Source organism: Somniosus microcephalus, chromosome 4, assembly GCF_052327205.1.
Source record: "Somniosus microcephalus isolate GS21.2 chromosome 4, FLI_Smic_1.0, whole genome shotgun sequence".
Lineage (NCBI taxonomy): Eukaryota > Metazoa > Chordata > Chondrichthyes > Squaliformes > Somniosidae > Somniosus > Somniosus microcephalus.
In genome coordinates this window covers 281,392,473-281,405,350 of record NC_140990.1, presented here as the reverse complement: position 1 = coordinate 281,405,350, position 12,878 = coordinate 281,392,473, and the positions used below count along the sequence as shown (strand labels likewise).

The window sequence follows — 12,878 nt, the reverse complement described above, 5'->3', positions numbered from 1 at the left end:
AGGTCCAGGCAGCGGGTGGTCGAGGGGGTCGTCCAGCCCGATTGCCTGCCTCTCTTCCGCGGCTACGTTCGCGCCCGGGTGGCCCTGGAGATGGAGCACGCGGTGTCCGCCGGCACGCTCGAGGCCTTCCGAGACCGGTGGGCACCGCGGGGACTGGAGTGCATCATCACCCCGGCCAATGTAATCTTAATTTAATTTGGTAAGTTTTATTTTAAGTTCTATTTAATTTACACTTAAGTGGTTCTAACCAAAAGAGGACCCCCGTATCTATGGAGGATTGGAATATTATGGCCAGTGATGTGCCTCAATTATTCCGAGACTCGAAGTTAGCAGAACAAAAGTAAGGCTTTTATTAACTTAGAACATAACACGTAAACTAGAGAGATGTCTTCCTTCAGGAGGTTGATGCCCGACTGACTTAGATTACAAAGGAGCCAGGTATGGGCGGAGCCCTGCACACAACTAATTCCAGCACATTCCAATACATAATACATGAGGACTGGGGGAAGGGAAAAGACACAGAAAGCAGGCAGTTACAAGACACAGAAAACAGGCAGTGATGAATGGAATATATTTCATCACATTCACCCCTTCTATAGATTTAGTCTGTTCGGGGGTTTGATAGTCCTCTGCGACCGACGTGGCTGTTGTGGTGCCGCGGGTGCCGGCTGGGTGTCCCCGGTAGCCTCCTGGGTCTCTGCTGGGGGTGCCGCCGGGGTTGTTGAAGGGGTAGTTGGTGGGGGTGGCATTGGTCGATGTTCTTCCGGGGGTGATGAAAGAGTAGTGGGTGGGTAAGGGTTGCTGTGATCGTCGTCGCTGCTATTGCCGTGGTTGTTGTCGATGCCGGCTGGGGCGACGTTTTTTATGGACACGGTGTCCTCCCTTCCGTCAGCGTGCCGGACATATGCGTATTGGGGGTTGGCGTGGAGTAGGTGTACTGGCTCCACGAGAGGGTCCGTCTTGTGGCCCCTCACATGCCTTCGCACGAGTACCGGACCTGGGGTGGAGAGCCATGACGGCATGGATACGCCTGAGGTGGATTTCCGAGGAAAGACAAACATTCGTTCATGAGGCGTGGCATTAGTGGCCGTACACAATAGCGACCGTATCGAATGGAGCACATCCGAGAGGACTTCCTGCCAGCGGGAGATAGGGAGGCCCTTGGTCCTTAGAGCTAGAGTGACTGCTTTCCACACTGTCCCGTTCTCTCGCTCCACCTGGCCGTTACCCCGGGGGTTGTAGCTGGTGGTACGGCTCGTGGCGATCCCCTTGGACAGCATGTACTGGCGTAGCTCTTCACTCATGAAGGACGCCCCCCTATCCGTGTGGATATAGCTCGGCATACCGAACAGGCAGAACAGGCTGTTGAGGCATTTAATGACCGTGGCGCTGGTCATGTCTGGACAGGGGAAGGCGAATGGGAAACGGGAGTATTCGTCCACAATGTTCAGGAAGTAAACATTGCGGTCGACGGACGGGAGGGGGCCCTTGAAATCTAAGCTGAGCCGCTCGAAGGGCCGTGTAGCTTTGATTAAGTGGGCTCTATCTGGGCGGTAGAACCGAGGCTTGCACTCAGCGCAAGTGCGGCAGTTCCTGGTCAGAGACCGAACTTCCTCAATCGAGTAGGGTAAGTTACGGGACTTTATGAAGTGGAACAGCCGCGTGACCCCTGGGTGGCAGAGGTCGTTGTGGAGGGTCTGTAGCCGATCCTCGGTGGCGCTGGCACACATCCCTCGTGAGAGGGCGTCAGGGGATTCGTTAAGGGCCCCTGGCCGGTAAATGATGTCGTACTCGAAAGTGGAGAGCTCGATCCGCCACCTAAGAATCTTATCATTTTTAATCTTCCCCCTCTGTTTATTGTTGAACATAAACGCTACCGATCGCTGGTCGGTAAGTAGGGTGAAGCGTTTGCCGGCTAGGTAGTGGCGCCAGTGGCGCACTGCCTCCACGATGGCTTGGGCCTCCTTTTCCACGGAGGAGTGTCTGATCTCGGGGCCTTGGAGGGTCCTCGAGAAGAAAGCTACGGGCCGCCCCGCCTGGTTGAGGGTGGCCGCCAAGGCGAAGTCGGACGCATCACTTTCCACTTGAAATGGAGTGTTCTCGTCCACTGCCTGTAGCGTGGCCCGCTCAATATCCTGCTTAATGCTTTTGAAGGCGGCGTGGGCCTCAGCAGAGAGCGGAAAAGAGGATGCTTTCAAGAGGGGGCGGGCTTTGTCGGAGTAGTTGGGGACCCATTGGGAATAGTAAGAAAATAACCCCAGGCACCTTTTCAGGGCTTTGGGAGTGTTGGGCAGGGGCAGCTCCCGTAGGGGGCGCAATCGGTCGGGGTCTGGTCCGATTTCCCCATTCTCCACCACGCTGCCCAGTATGCAGAGGCACGTGGTGTTGAAAATGCACTTGTCCTCGTTATAGGTGAGGTTGAGTTTTTGTGCGGTTTTCAGGAACCTCTCGAGGTTCGAGTCGTGATCCTGCTGGTTGTGACCGCAGATGGTGACGTTGTCGAGGTAGGGGAAGGTTGCCTGCAAGTGGTGGTCATCGACCATGCGATCCATCTCCCTCTGAAAGACCGAGACCCCGTTCGTCACCCCAAAGGGGACTCTGAGGAATTGGTAGAGGCGTCCGTTCGCCTCGAAGGCGGTGTACGGGCGGTCCTCTGGTCCGATAGGGAGCTGGTGGTACGCTGACTTGAGGTCGATGGTGGAGAACACCCGGTATTGGGCGATTTGGTTCACCATTTCTGATATGCGGGGTAGCGGGTAGGCGTCTAGTAGGGTGTACCTGTTGATCGTTTGACTATAGTCGATCACCATCCGTTTCTTCTCGCTACCCCTTACCACTACCACTTGGGCGCGCCACGGGCTGTTGCTGTGTTCAATAATGCGCTCTTTCAGGAGCCTGTCTACCTCGGTCGCGATAAACCGCCTGTCCTCCCAGCTGTACCTCCTGCTTTTGGTCGCTATTGGCCGGCAGTTAGGGGTAAGGTTCGCGAATAGCGAAGGCGGCTTTACCTTCAGGGTAGCCAGACTGCACACTGTGAGGGGCGGCTGGGACCCACCGTACTTGAGCGTGGTGCTTTGGTGGTTGCACTGGAAATCCAAACCCAAGATCACGCTCGCACATAGATTCTTCATGATTAATACTTTAAAATTATCATACACAGTTCCGTTAACGCACAATTGTACCGTGCAGTAACCCAGAATGGTCGATGTCTGGGTTTTATCGGCCATAGAGATGGTACCCTGAGCAGGGACCACCTTTAGGGAGAGTTGTTGTGCCAGTTCAGGGTGGATAAAACTCTCCGTGCTTCCACTGTCAATTAAGCATTTAACCCGGCACCCGTTTACCTCGATGTCCACCATTGATTTGGATAGCGGATGCGGCCTGGTCTGGTCCACTGTGACCGATGCCACTGTAGGGCCCTGATCGAGACAAGATGGCATCCACGCTGTCTGCTCATAAGATGGCGGACCCCACGAGGTCGGGCAAGATGGCGTCCAAGATGGCTGCTCCCACGGCGCACACGCGGCGGTGGCGGGTTTTCCGGCGGTTCGTTTTCCGGCGGGGTTCCCTCTGCACACCTTCCCGAAGTGCCCCTTCTTACTGCACTTAAAGCAGGTGGTGCCTTTCGCCGGGCACAGGTTTCTGGTGTGCTTTGGCTGCCCGCAGAAGTAGCAGTTGGGTCCTTGACGCGTCGCGGCTGTCGTAGGGCTTCTGGGGGGAGAGCTGGGCCCCGCCGGTGTCGGGCTGCCGGGCGGGGAAGATGCCTTCCAAGATGGCGGCGCCCTTGGCACACACGTGGCGGCGTGGGCGGCGCGGGCTGAAGAGTAGGCATCCGAGTTTCTCTGGGCCATCTCCAGGGACCGCGCGGTGTCCGCAGCCTGTTTCAGGTCCAACTCCGTTTTTTCCAGCAGTCTTTGCCGGATGTGAGTGGAGCTGAGGCCTGTGATAAAGGCATCGCGAACAAGCTCGTCGGTGTACACTGCGGCTTTTACATCTCGGCACTTACAGTCCTTGCCAAGCTTTTTCAGGATGCTTAGGAACTCCTCCACCGATTCCCCAGGTCGCTGTGCGCGAGTAGCGAGTAGATGCCTAGCATACACCTCATTCGTAGGCTGCTGGTAATGCACCTTTAAGATGTTGCAGGCGGCCAGGTACGTATCGGCGTCTTGGATGAGGGGGTAAACCCGGTGGCTTACCCAATTCCGTAGCATTCCGAGTCTCATCTTCGCAGTGTCCGTAGCGTCTTTGACGGCTGCGGAATTGTCCAGGAAGAATTCCATACAGTCAAACCAGTGTCGAAGCGTGCTGATGCGTCTGGAGCATGTTGATCCAAATCCAAACGTTCGGGTTTCAGGAGTTGATCCATAGTGTTGAAAATTAAGTTAATAAAATTGATGTGCCTCAATTATTCCGAGACTCGAAGTTAGCAGAACAAAAGTAAGGCTTTTATTAACTTAGAACATAACACGTAAACTAGAGAGATGTCTTCCTTCAGGAGGTTGATGCCCGACTGACTTAGATTACAAAGGAGCCAGGTATGGGCGGAGCCCTGCACACAACCAGTTCCAGCACATTCCAATACATAATACATGAGGACTGGGGGAAGGGAAAAGACACAGAAAGCAGGCAGTTACAAGACACAGAAAACAGGCAGTGATGAATGGAATATATTTCATCACAGCCAGTACCTTTGATGTCCTGCTTTTTAATCTCTTTCCTAGCTCCCGAAAATCTGCCAACAGGACCTCATCGCTCTTTCTACCTATGTCGTTGGTACCAATATGGACCACGACCTCTGGCTGTTCACTCTCCCCCCTCAGAATCTTCTGCAGCCGCTCAGTGACATCCTTAATCCTGGCACCAGGGAGGTAACGTACCATCCTGGAGTCACATCTACGGCCGCAGAAACGCCTGTCTGCTCCCCTATCGAATCCCCTACTACTATTGCTCTCCCGCTCTTGTTCCTTCCCCCCCCCCCTCGCGCCCATACAGCCAGAAGTTGAGGAGCAGCCCCTTCAAATAATGGAACGAGGCTGCAACCTCTCACACTGTATGTAGATGTGATAGATGGACTTATCCAGGCCGCAAAAGATACAGGCGGCCTGGGAGTCCGTGAAGTAACTTAACAATCTATTTGGCAGAACTGCTCCGTGCAACGCTTCGCCATGGCGTTTCTGGATGGAAGATGGGGGCGAAGAAGTGGTTTGTGTGTAGGAGCAATCCCTGCATGCAGAGTGAAATGGCACAGGAGGGAATTTCCCAGAGAAGGCTCAAGTTGTATGGCGCAGGCTCCAGAGGGAGGTTGTATATTTGTATGTGATGGTGGTGCAGCTCTGAAACCAGATTTGTTTCATTAGTTTAACGAGCACATTACTGAAATAACCCTCGTCTTTCGACGGAGGACAATCACTGTGTTTATTGTTAGGCTTTTTTTTAATGTGTTCAAATATCGTTTGAATGATTGAAATGCACTTAATCCGCCACTGCATTCTTAATGGCTTTTGCAATCAGTTACTTCCGGATGCGTTCATCGTGGTTGGCAGTTGGCAAATGCAGAGAAGGAATATGGGTTATCCACTGAACAGTGACTCCCTTGTGGTCTTTATTGCCTAAGAAGAATTATTGGCTCGCAATGCACGTTACTCCAACGCGCTCTTGGAGCTCCCGGGAACCTCGGCCAGCTCTTTCGAATCAATCTGGAGGGCAGAGCAGAGCAGAGCACGTCGGTACGCACCATCTGCCCACCAATCAGAGGACGCGCTATGATTGTAGCAGACTCGGCGCAGCCGAGGACCGGTACGATCACATAGACCGGCAGCAATGGCACAGGTAATAGACTGCGCGTGGGGGTGGCACTTTTATTGCACGGGGATCTGAATTTGCAGTAGAATAATGGATTGATCTTTTAATATCTATTATATTTATATGTATAAAAAATCACAGATGGCTTTTGCAACTAGAGTCAGACGCGTGTGTCGGCCTCACCGGCTGCCAGGGGTTTGAAGCGCCCAGCCCGCTCCACTATGCTGTGGGTAGGGGAGGGGAGAGGAGTGGGGCCGAGCCGCAGCCCTTTGCGATCATTCATTGCACTGAGCTGCAGTGCAATGCCCGGGACTGGCGAGAGCCGGCTCAGTGACCACACTCGCATTGTCTGGGACTGGGTGTGGTCAGCCCGCCTTCGGCTCCCCTACACACAACAGGAAGGGAAGCTCGGGTTTGGTCCGGAGAAAAAGCGGTCTCCTGAAAACAAAACCTGAGACCACCTTTTAACTCTTATGACAGTCGCGTTTTGCTGCTGAAAATAAGTGCGGAGTTAGCCCCGGGAAATTTGCCGGTTGCCCCGGGGAGCGGAAGTTGCCTTGCCGGCCTCGGCAGCCTAAAATGAATGGGCACATTCCTGTTTCACAGGGCTCGGCAAGAATTGCCATTGTGGGATACAAAATCGGACCTTTAAGACCCCATCGGCGTGTGCGCAAATTGGGGAAGCAGAATGGGGCGAAAAATAAGAGGGTAACCCCGGTATGTAGTTTTTACCTACCAGTACGCGGACTTCCTCATTGAATTGAAAATATATAAAAAGATCTGTTGTAAGTGATGCCAAAAACATCTTAAAGCTGTATTGAGGCCCCAAGAAGAGATTTTTAAAAAGGTTTTTATGTAAAATGATTGTAGAAAGATAAGTGATACTATATAGCTGTGGACATTGATCAATGACTGGTACCAAAGTCTACCGGTTCCCTCACTAAACAAATAGCACCATTGAAAATTTCACCAATAGAATTGCAAACTGTAAACGAATGACTGACTGAGGGAGGAGCCTATAATTATCAAAAAAGTAATTAATTCCAAGAGATGGTCTGTAGTAATGCAGTTACTAAAGATTTATCTCCAAGTTTATCTGTTAAACAGTAAAATAAAAATAAGCTGTCTTTCTGTAGTGTCCCTTTAATAACTATCTGTTAATGTTGGATTATTGCTGAAATAGAGCTATGGAAATTGCACAGCCAGGAATGTGATCTGAGCCCCAATTTTTCCATAAATGTGGTCGAGTTGACTACTGGTCCAGGTTTGCTTGCACTGGCAGCTTAGGATGGGCTGTGCCACATTCCCCAAATTTGATTAGACTATTGGTGTAACATATTTGATTGGACAATGTAAAATCCAATGAGGCAGAAGCTTGCTATTAAAGGGAACGTTGAGCTGTTGGAATAAAAGTGGCCTAGGTATGGACAACACTACTGCCTTTGGTGAAGAGTTGGAGGCCCTATTGGATTTAATGAAGGTGGCTCTATGTAAGATGCTAGTGAGCTACCCTTGATAATTCCTCATTGTACATAATAAGCAACTCAGTGGCTGATCTACACTTCACCTATTGAGTCAGAAGATTATTGCCCTCTTTCTGACTGATGTCTAAAAAGGCATTCTAGCCTTTTCAACAGAAGCTGCAGCTGAGGCAGAAGGGCCCCCCAAAAGTCAGGAGATCAAGGAGTTACTCTTTTTTAAGTTAAATGGCCCACTGAAGTGGGATAGCATAATGTGTTCATTATTTTTATACCATGACATTAATACAAGTTTTACTGATTTGAACTAAGGGAATTAGATCATAACTGTTACTCTGTACATCACCTTACTTTATAGAATAAAGCAGCTTAATGATTCTAACCAAGCCTTGGCATGCTAAATTTTGTGTTCAAGTGCTCTACTTTTGTAGCAATTGAAGAAATACACATGCAAAAGACCTAAACACAGTATCTGATTCATGTTGCAAAGAAGCTTCATTGTTGCCATTCCATGTCCCACTACCGTGCAAGTAGATCTAGGGAAGTGTGAGTCAACTCCCATAAAGTCAGATCCACAAATCACTTATGGAAGCGACTGACTCCACTGAACCCAAGTATCTACGACAGGCCCCAATTTGGTGGCTTTGCCTGACTAGATGTAGCACTGCAAGGGTTAACAGCCATCACTGTTCCAGTGACGCGGCCAGAACTCAAGCCCGCGCCTGCACTTCCTAATGGATGAAGAGCCCAAAACCTTAATCACTTGGCTTGCTTAGCACACAGGCCAGAATTTGTAACAGTGATATTAAACTTCCATGCACTGTTACACAAACCTGTTTGAGCTGGTGTAAATATTTTGGAGTACTAGTTGTAAAACCTTAAAAATTCTGAGGTATGGAATGGATAATCAATGGAATGGATAATCAATCAGTGCAGTGTGAGGAGGGGAAACTTCTGAATTTCGCAGGCTTCTTGACACACTCCCAAATTACTTTACGAAACATCAATTCTTTATTGGCAGGCCCTGTGAAGTCCAGATTAATAGGTTTCATATCTAAAGGAGAACTAGCGGTACACCTCCAGCTAGCAGGTTCTTGCTCCTCCAATGTAATTTCCACTTGTTCCTCATTTGTGCTCTTCAGTTCATCAAGTGCTCCCTTGTGCAACTCAAAATACAACGATCCCCATCCCCAGAATAGATGTATTTGTGCTGGTGCTTGTCGCCATTGGAGTGAGTGCAGGATGTTATGGGGGGGAAGGGGTTGTTTCAGCAGGCACTTCATAGGCACATAAAAGATTAAATAGAAAACATCTTGCAATTCTACCACTTCAAACTGCTTGTATGGCAAGATATTACATGTTACTAGCCCTGAGCTTGGCTCTGACTTCGCTTTCCCTTTAATGCCCCTGTCCTCAGACCTTGGAAGGCCCTCTCCTCATAGGGAGTTCATGGGGGCAGATTGATTTGCAGCTGTTCGTGCCTGTTATGTATGGCCTTCTGTAAATTATTCTAAAGGGGCGTTGGAATTAGAAAGAACAAGACTGTTGCCCAGTGCTCAGCCTAATGGCCACCTTGAGCAAGTCCCTGAATGGGCAGCCAAAGTTGGTGCGTGTTTGGCTCTATCTTGCAAATCTCTTTTTTTGTAATAGTGACGAGGTGTGCCTTGCAGCAACGTGGGCATGTGCGTGCATTTACCAACCAGGTGAACAGCTGCCCGAGTGCTGTGCACGTTGGCCTGTTGTTGCTGCACCAAGGTGAGAATTAATAATTGCCATTTATCAGATGAACATGCAGAAAAAGTGGGCAAGCGTAATACCTTGATGGCAATCCTGGGTACTGACTTTTTTCTCATCTGCCACATTTTGTGTGCGTGAGACACAGCATCCACATGTTCCTCTACCTCCAAGCATTGCATGCATTTGACTTTCAGAGGCTGCACCTGACTCCATAGAGGGGCATCCTTCCTTGAAGCTTCTCATGGAGCAAGACCTTCAAAGCTGCATCTTCACAAGAAGCAAATTGCGTTTTACCTTAATTGCTGTCGTAGTCAGTCTCAATGCAGAAAGTTTCTTCCTCAGCCATGTACAGGCCAGTTTTAAGAGTGCAGTTGGCAGTTTTTAACAGCTGTTCTTACCAGATATCCCACCCAGTGACCCAGAGTGTTCTTCGTCAATTTATTCAAAGTCTCTCGGATATTTGACATTTAGCCAAAATACACCAACAATTACCTTGCACCTAAAAGGAAAAGTTAATCAACTGTACATGTGTTTAATTGTAGTGTATATATGACATGAGTCTAGACTTTTAACTTGTACTTCACTGTATTGTATTAAAATGTCTTGATGTTCCAGTGGTTCAATATCAACCCATGACTGACCTTACTATAAAATCCTTACTTATGTCATTAACTGTCTGTCTCTGGTCAAGCCACACTGGGAGTGCTGCATTCAGTTCTGGTCACCGAGGCACACAACAACCATCCAAGTTCAGAGAAGGGTGACTAGGCTGATAACTGAGTTATGAGGGATAGATAGAAAACGTAGATTTTTCAGCCTTGAAAGGTGGTGTATGTGATGGGACCTTTTATAGAGGTAAAGAGCATGCTAAGTGGAATAGAAAAGATTAATCCTGAGCACTGTTTCCATTTTGCCAATACTGCAGGACAAGGGGATACAAATTGGTAAAATGAAAATTATGGGCAAATATCTAAAAGTAGCTTTTTACTCAGATTAACACCTGCAATGGCCTTCAGGGTAGGGGGAATAAACTCGAGTCATTCAAGAAACAGTTGAATATTGAGATTGGTGGGGGGAGGAATTGTAGGTTTCTATGGAATGAAAAGCTAGTTAGGCCGATGTCTCCTCCATCAGTGGTAAGATGAAAGTTTTGACAGCAAGAGCTGGAGTCGTCATGCATAATACTGTTGGCAAGTGTAAAATGTAATGCATTACAAGATATGATATGACCTTTAACAAACTACTTTTTTCAGTTTAATCACGAGCTAAATTCCTTTGAAGAGGACTCTAAGCATTTCTCAAACCCACATCACAATCTAATTAGAAGCTGTGTTGCCTGTAGCTCACTGGAACCAAACTCCAAGGAGCACTGAAGCCAACTTTTTTCATTAAAGCCTCTAATTTTACCTCATTTCAGTTAGCCTCATTGTCAACTGAATGTTGTGGAAGAGTTGCCATTTATATCCAGTCAGGGCTTCAATCACCCACTACAAGGAAGGGAGATGAAAGAGCAAAAAATGGTAATTTAAAGTATATTTCTCATATCAGCTAAAGGGCTGAAAGCCACCAAGCTACTAAATTACATGCTATATATTTCAGAGAATGGGATTTATATCCCTGTAATTGGCCTTTGATATTCCAGTTTCTGCCACAGATGGGCAGATTTGAAGACTCAGAACTGAGAGTGCTCAAACAGTGTTCTTGGAATGAACCTGTTTATAGACAAATATGGAGAAAGGAATGACTAGACACAGAAGGCCTGTTATTGGTCTCTAGGTAGATTGCATTGACTGCAATACACTTGCTGTAAGTGTAGTCATTGTATTACAGACTTGCTGTACAAATATTGCCTTTGTGTTTGTTCATCCCTTCAGAAAAGGACCCTGGGTTTAACTAGTGGGAAGCTGTATTATGGAGCCTACACCATGCACACAACCAAGTATCTAGTACAGGATTGTGACCTTTGACCATATTCTTAGGGTAGTTGTGATCTGAAGTCTCATTCTCTTTTCAGGGTGATTTTGAAAAAGCAGCAGAAGAGGTAAAAAATCTCAAATCTAGACCATCTGATGAAGACATGTTGTTTATCTACGGTCTGTACAAGCAGGCAACTGTTGGAGATGTGAATACAGGTTTGTTAGTAATCAAGCTCCGTTCTAATGTCAATTATAGTGTAAATGTTGTTCATCTTTTTATCTAACTTGCCTTTTATTTTCCCAGAGCGTCCTGGCATGTTTGATATGAAAGGAAAGGCCAAGTGGGATGCATGGAATACGCGTAAAGGTTTGTGTGCAAACCCTAAATAAATTTGTTTCTTTATAAAATCTACAAAAATGAAGGCTGATAATTGCCCAACATAATTAATAACTATCTAATGTACAGTAAATGATATGGGTTTGAAGTGGTCCATCAGTATTGCTGTGTATCAAATACAGCAAGTTCTTTTGATATGTTGCTACTCATCGAGTCTGTTCATTATCCTCTGATAAATTGCTGCTCTCTATATCATATATGCCTAAACTAATAACATCTGGTTGCTAACTCCTCTGAAATCTGGCTTGGCTTCTGACTAAATACTAAATAGAACATTAAGTTACAATGATTTCTCGAGCAGCAAGTAAGATTTGAGACTATCTTCTGTGTGTATAATTAAATATGCACTGTAAATGTAAAATGATAGTTTAAAAGTTCTTGCATTAGTGTCTGCTGTAATTTGTTAGCAGATCCCATGTGGCCGCACCACTTATTAAAGGGGGAGAGAACTTGAAATTAATACAAAAATTATAACCTGGTGTTCATAGTTTAAACCTAGATACCCAAGTTCAAGAAGGTACCAGAAATGCTTTGGTCCATTTTATGTGGAGAGGCACACTTTTTTTTGTCGTTTACTGGCAATCAAAAATGTAGGCTCTTGTGTAAAGATTCTGACTTTTTGATTTGAGTTTAATGGAGCTGTTTAATTTTAATTTATACTTTTATAATCCAGTTTATTGGTGCTTTAACATTTATTTAGCAGAATTGCATTGATTAAATTATGCAAGTGTTTTAATTTATAAAATGAAAACCTGCTTATAAGTAAATATGTTTAAATTTAGACACATTAGAGGACAGCATTTTTTAATTAATTGACTAACTTCTTTAATAGGAACAAGTAAAGAAGAGGCGATGCAGATGTACATCTCAAAAGTTCAAGAGCTGAAAGAAAAACATGGCATGAATTAAATTTGATCTGAAAGGTCTAAATTTTAGTCTACAACTGGAGAAAAAAAGCACTGATGATTCATTGAACTAATTTGTTTCCTCAATACATATAGATGAGACGATATCTAAATAAAACCAACTGCCTTAAAGGTTGCTACATTTGTGATTAATTTTTATATTTAGCAGTTCATATCGCTTACTAATGCTTATCCATATTTGTGGATTGAATACTGGCTTTACTGTAAACCTGGTAAGAAAAATAAAATTGCAACAGGGCTTTAACTATTACTCATTTGTGTCTGATTGATCGTTTTGAGTATAAAATACCTCAAAACATAAGGTTACAAGCATTTGAGCTCTGCCAGACTGCCTCAACATGATTTCAGCTGTAGTTCAGAGTATTCTACTCTATCTATCTATAACGGATCGTTCGTTCTGTCTGTCCATCTGTCTGTCCTTCTGTCTGTCCTCACGTGTGTGTCTGTCCGGCTATGCGCTCGAAAGTTACAGAGCGTACCTACACGTGCGTTACATCGAAAGAAAGCTCACCGTTCCAAAACGATGGTAAGCGTATTTACGTTTCGGCCGGACAAAAATTGCGCCCGTGGTATCCGTAAAACCTTCAACATTCCGCTCATTATCCACTCATTACCACAGAGT

The 12,878-nt window shown here is 46.6% G+C and overlaps 1 protein-coding gene across 2 annotated transcripts; it reads left to right on the top strand.

Annotated features, from left to right (window-relative positions):
* The first annotated feature begins 5,669 nt into the window (after positions 1-5,669).
* dbi (diazepam binding inhibitor (GABA receptor modulator, acyl-CoA binding protein)) lies at positions 5,670-12,506 on the top strand. 2 transcript variants are annotated; one of them, XM_085986550.1, is made up of 4 exons: positions 5,670-5,829; positions 11,032-11,149; positions 11,238-11,300; positions 12,163-12,506. In XM_085986550.1, the coding sequence occupies exons 1-4, from the start codon at positions 5,821-5,823 to the stop codon at positions 12,237-12,239; spliced, it is 267 nt and encodes an 88-aa protein (XP_085842676.1). In that variant the 5' UTR covers positions 5,670-5,820; the 3' UTR covers positions 12,240-12,506. The 2 variants fall into 2 exon arrangements, with proteins under 2 accessions (XP_085842676.1, XP_085842675.1); XM_085986549.1 differs by lacking the exon at positions 5,670-5,829 and adding an exon at positions 6,245-6,519.
* The last annotated feature ends 372 nt before the right edge of the window (positions 12,507-12,878 follow it).

Coding starts and splice junctions, on each gene's coding strand:
- dbi (XM_085986549.1), top strand. CDS start 6,382: ATGAATGGGCACATTCCTGTTTCACAGGGCTCGGCAAGAATTGCCATT. Junction 11,150..11,237: donor TGTTGGAGATGTGAATACAG/GTTTGTTAGTAA, acceptor TTATTTTCCCAG/AGCGTCCTGGCATGTTTGAT. Junction 11,301..12,162: donor TGCATGGAATACGCGTAAAG/GTTTGTGTGCAA, acceptor CTTCTTTAATAG/GAACAAGTAAAGAAGAGGCG.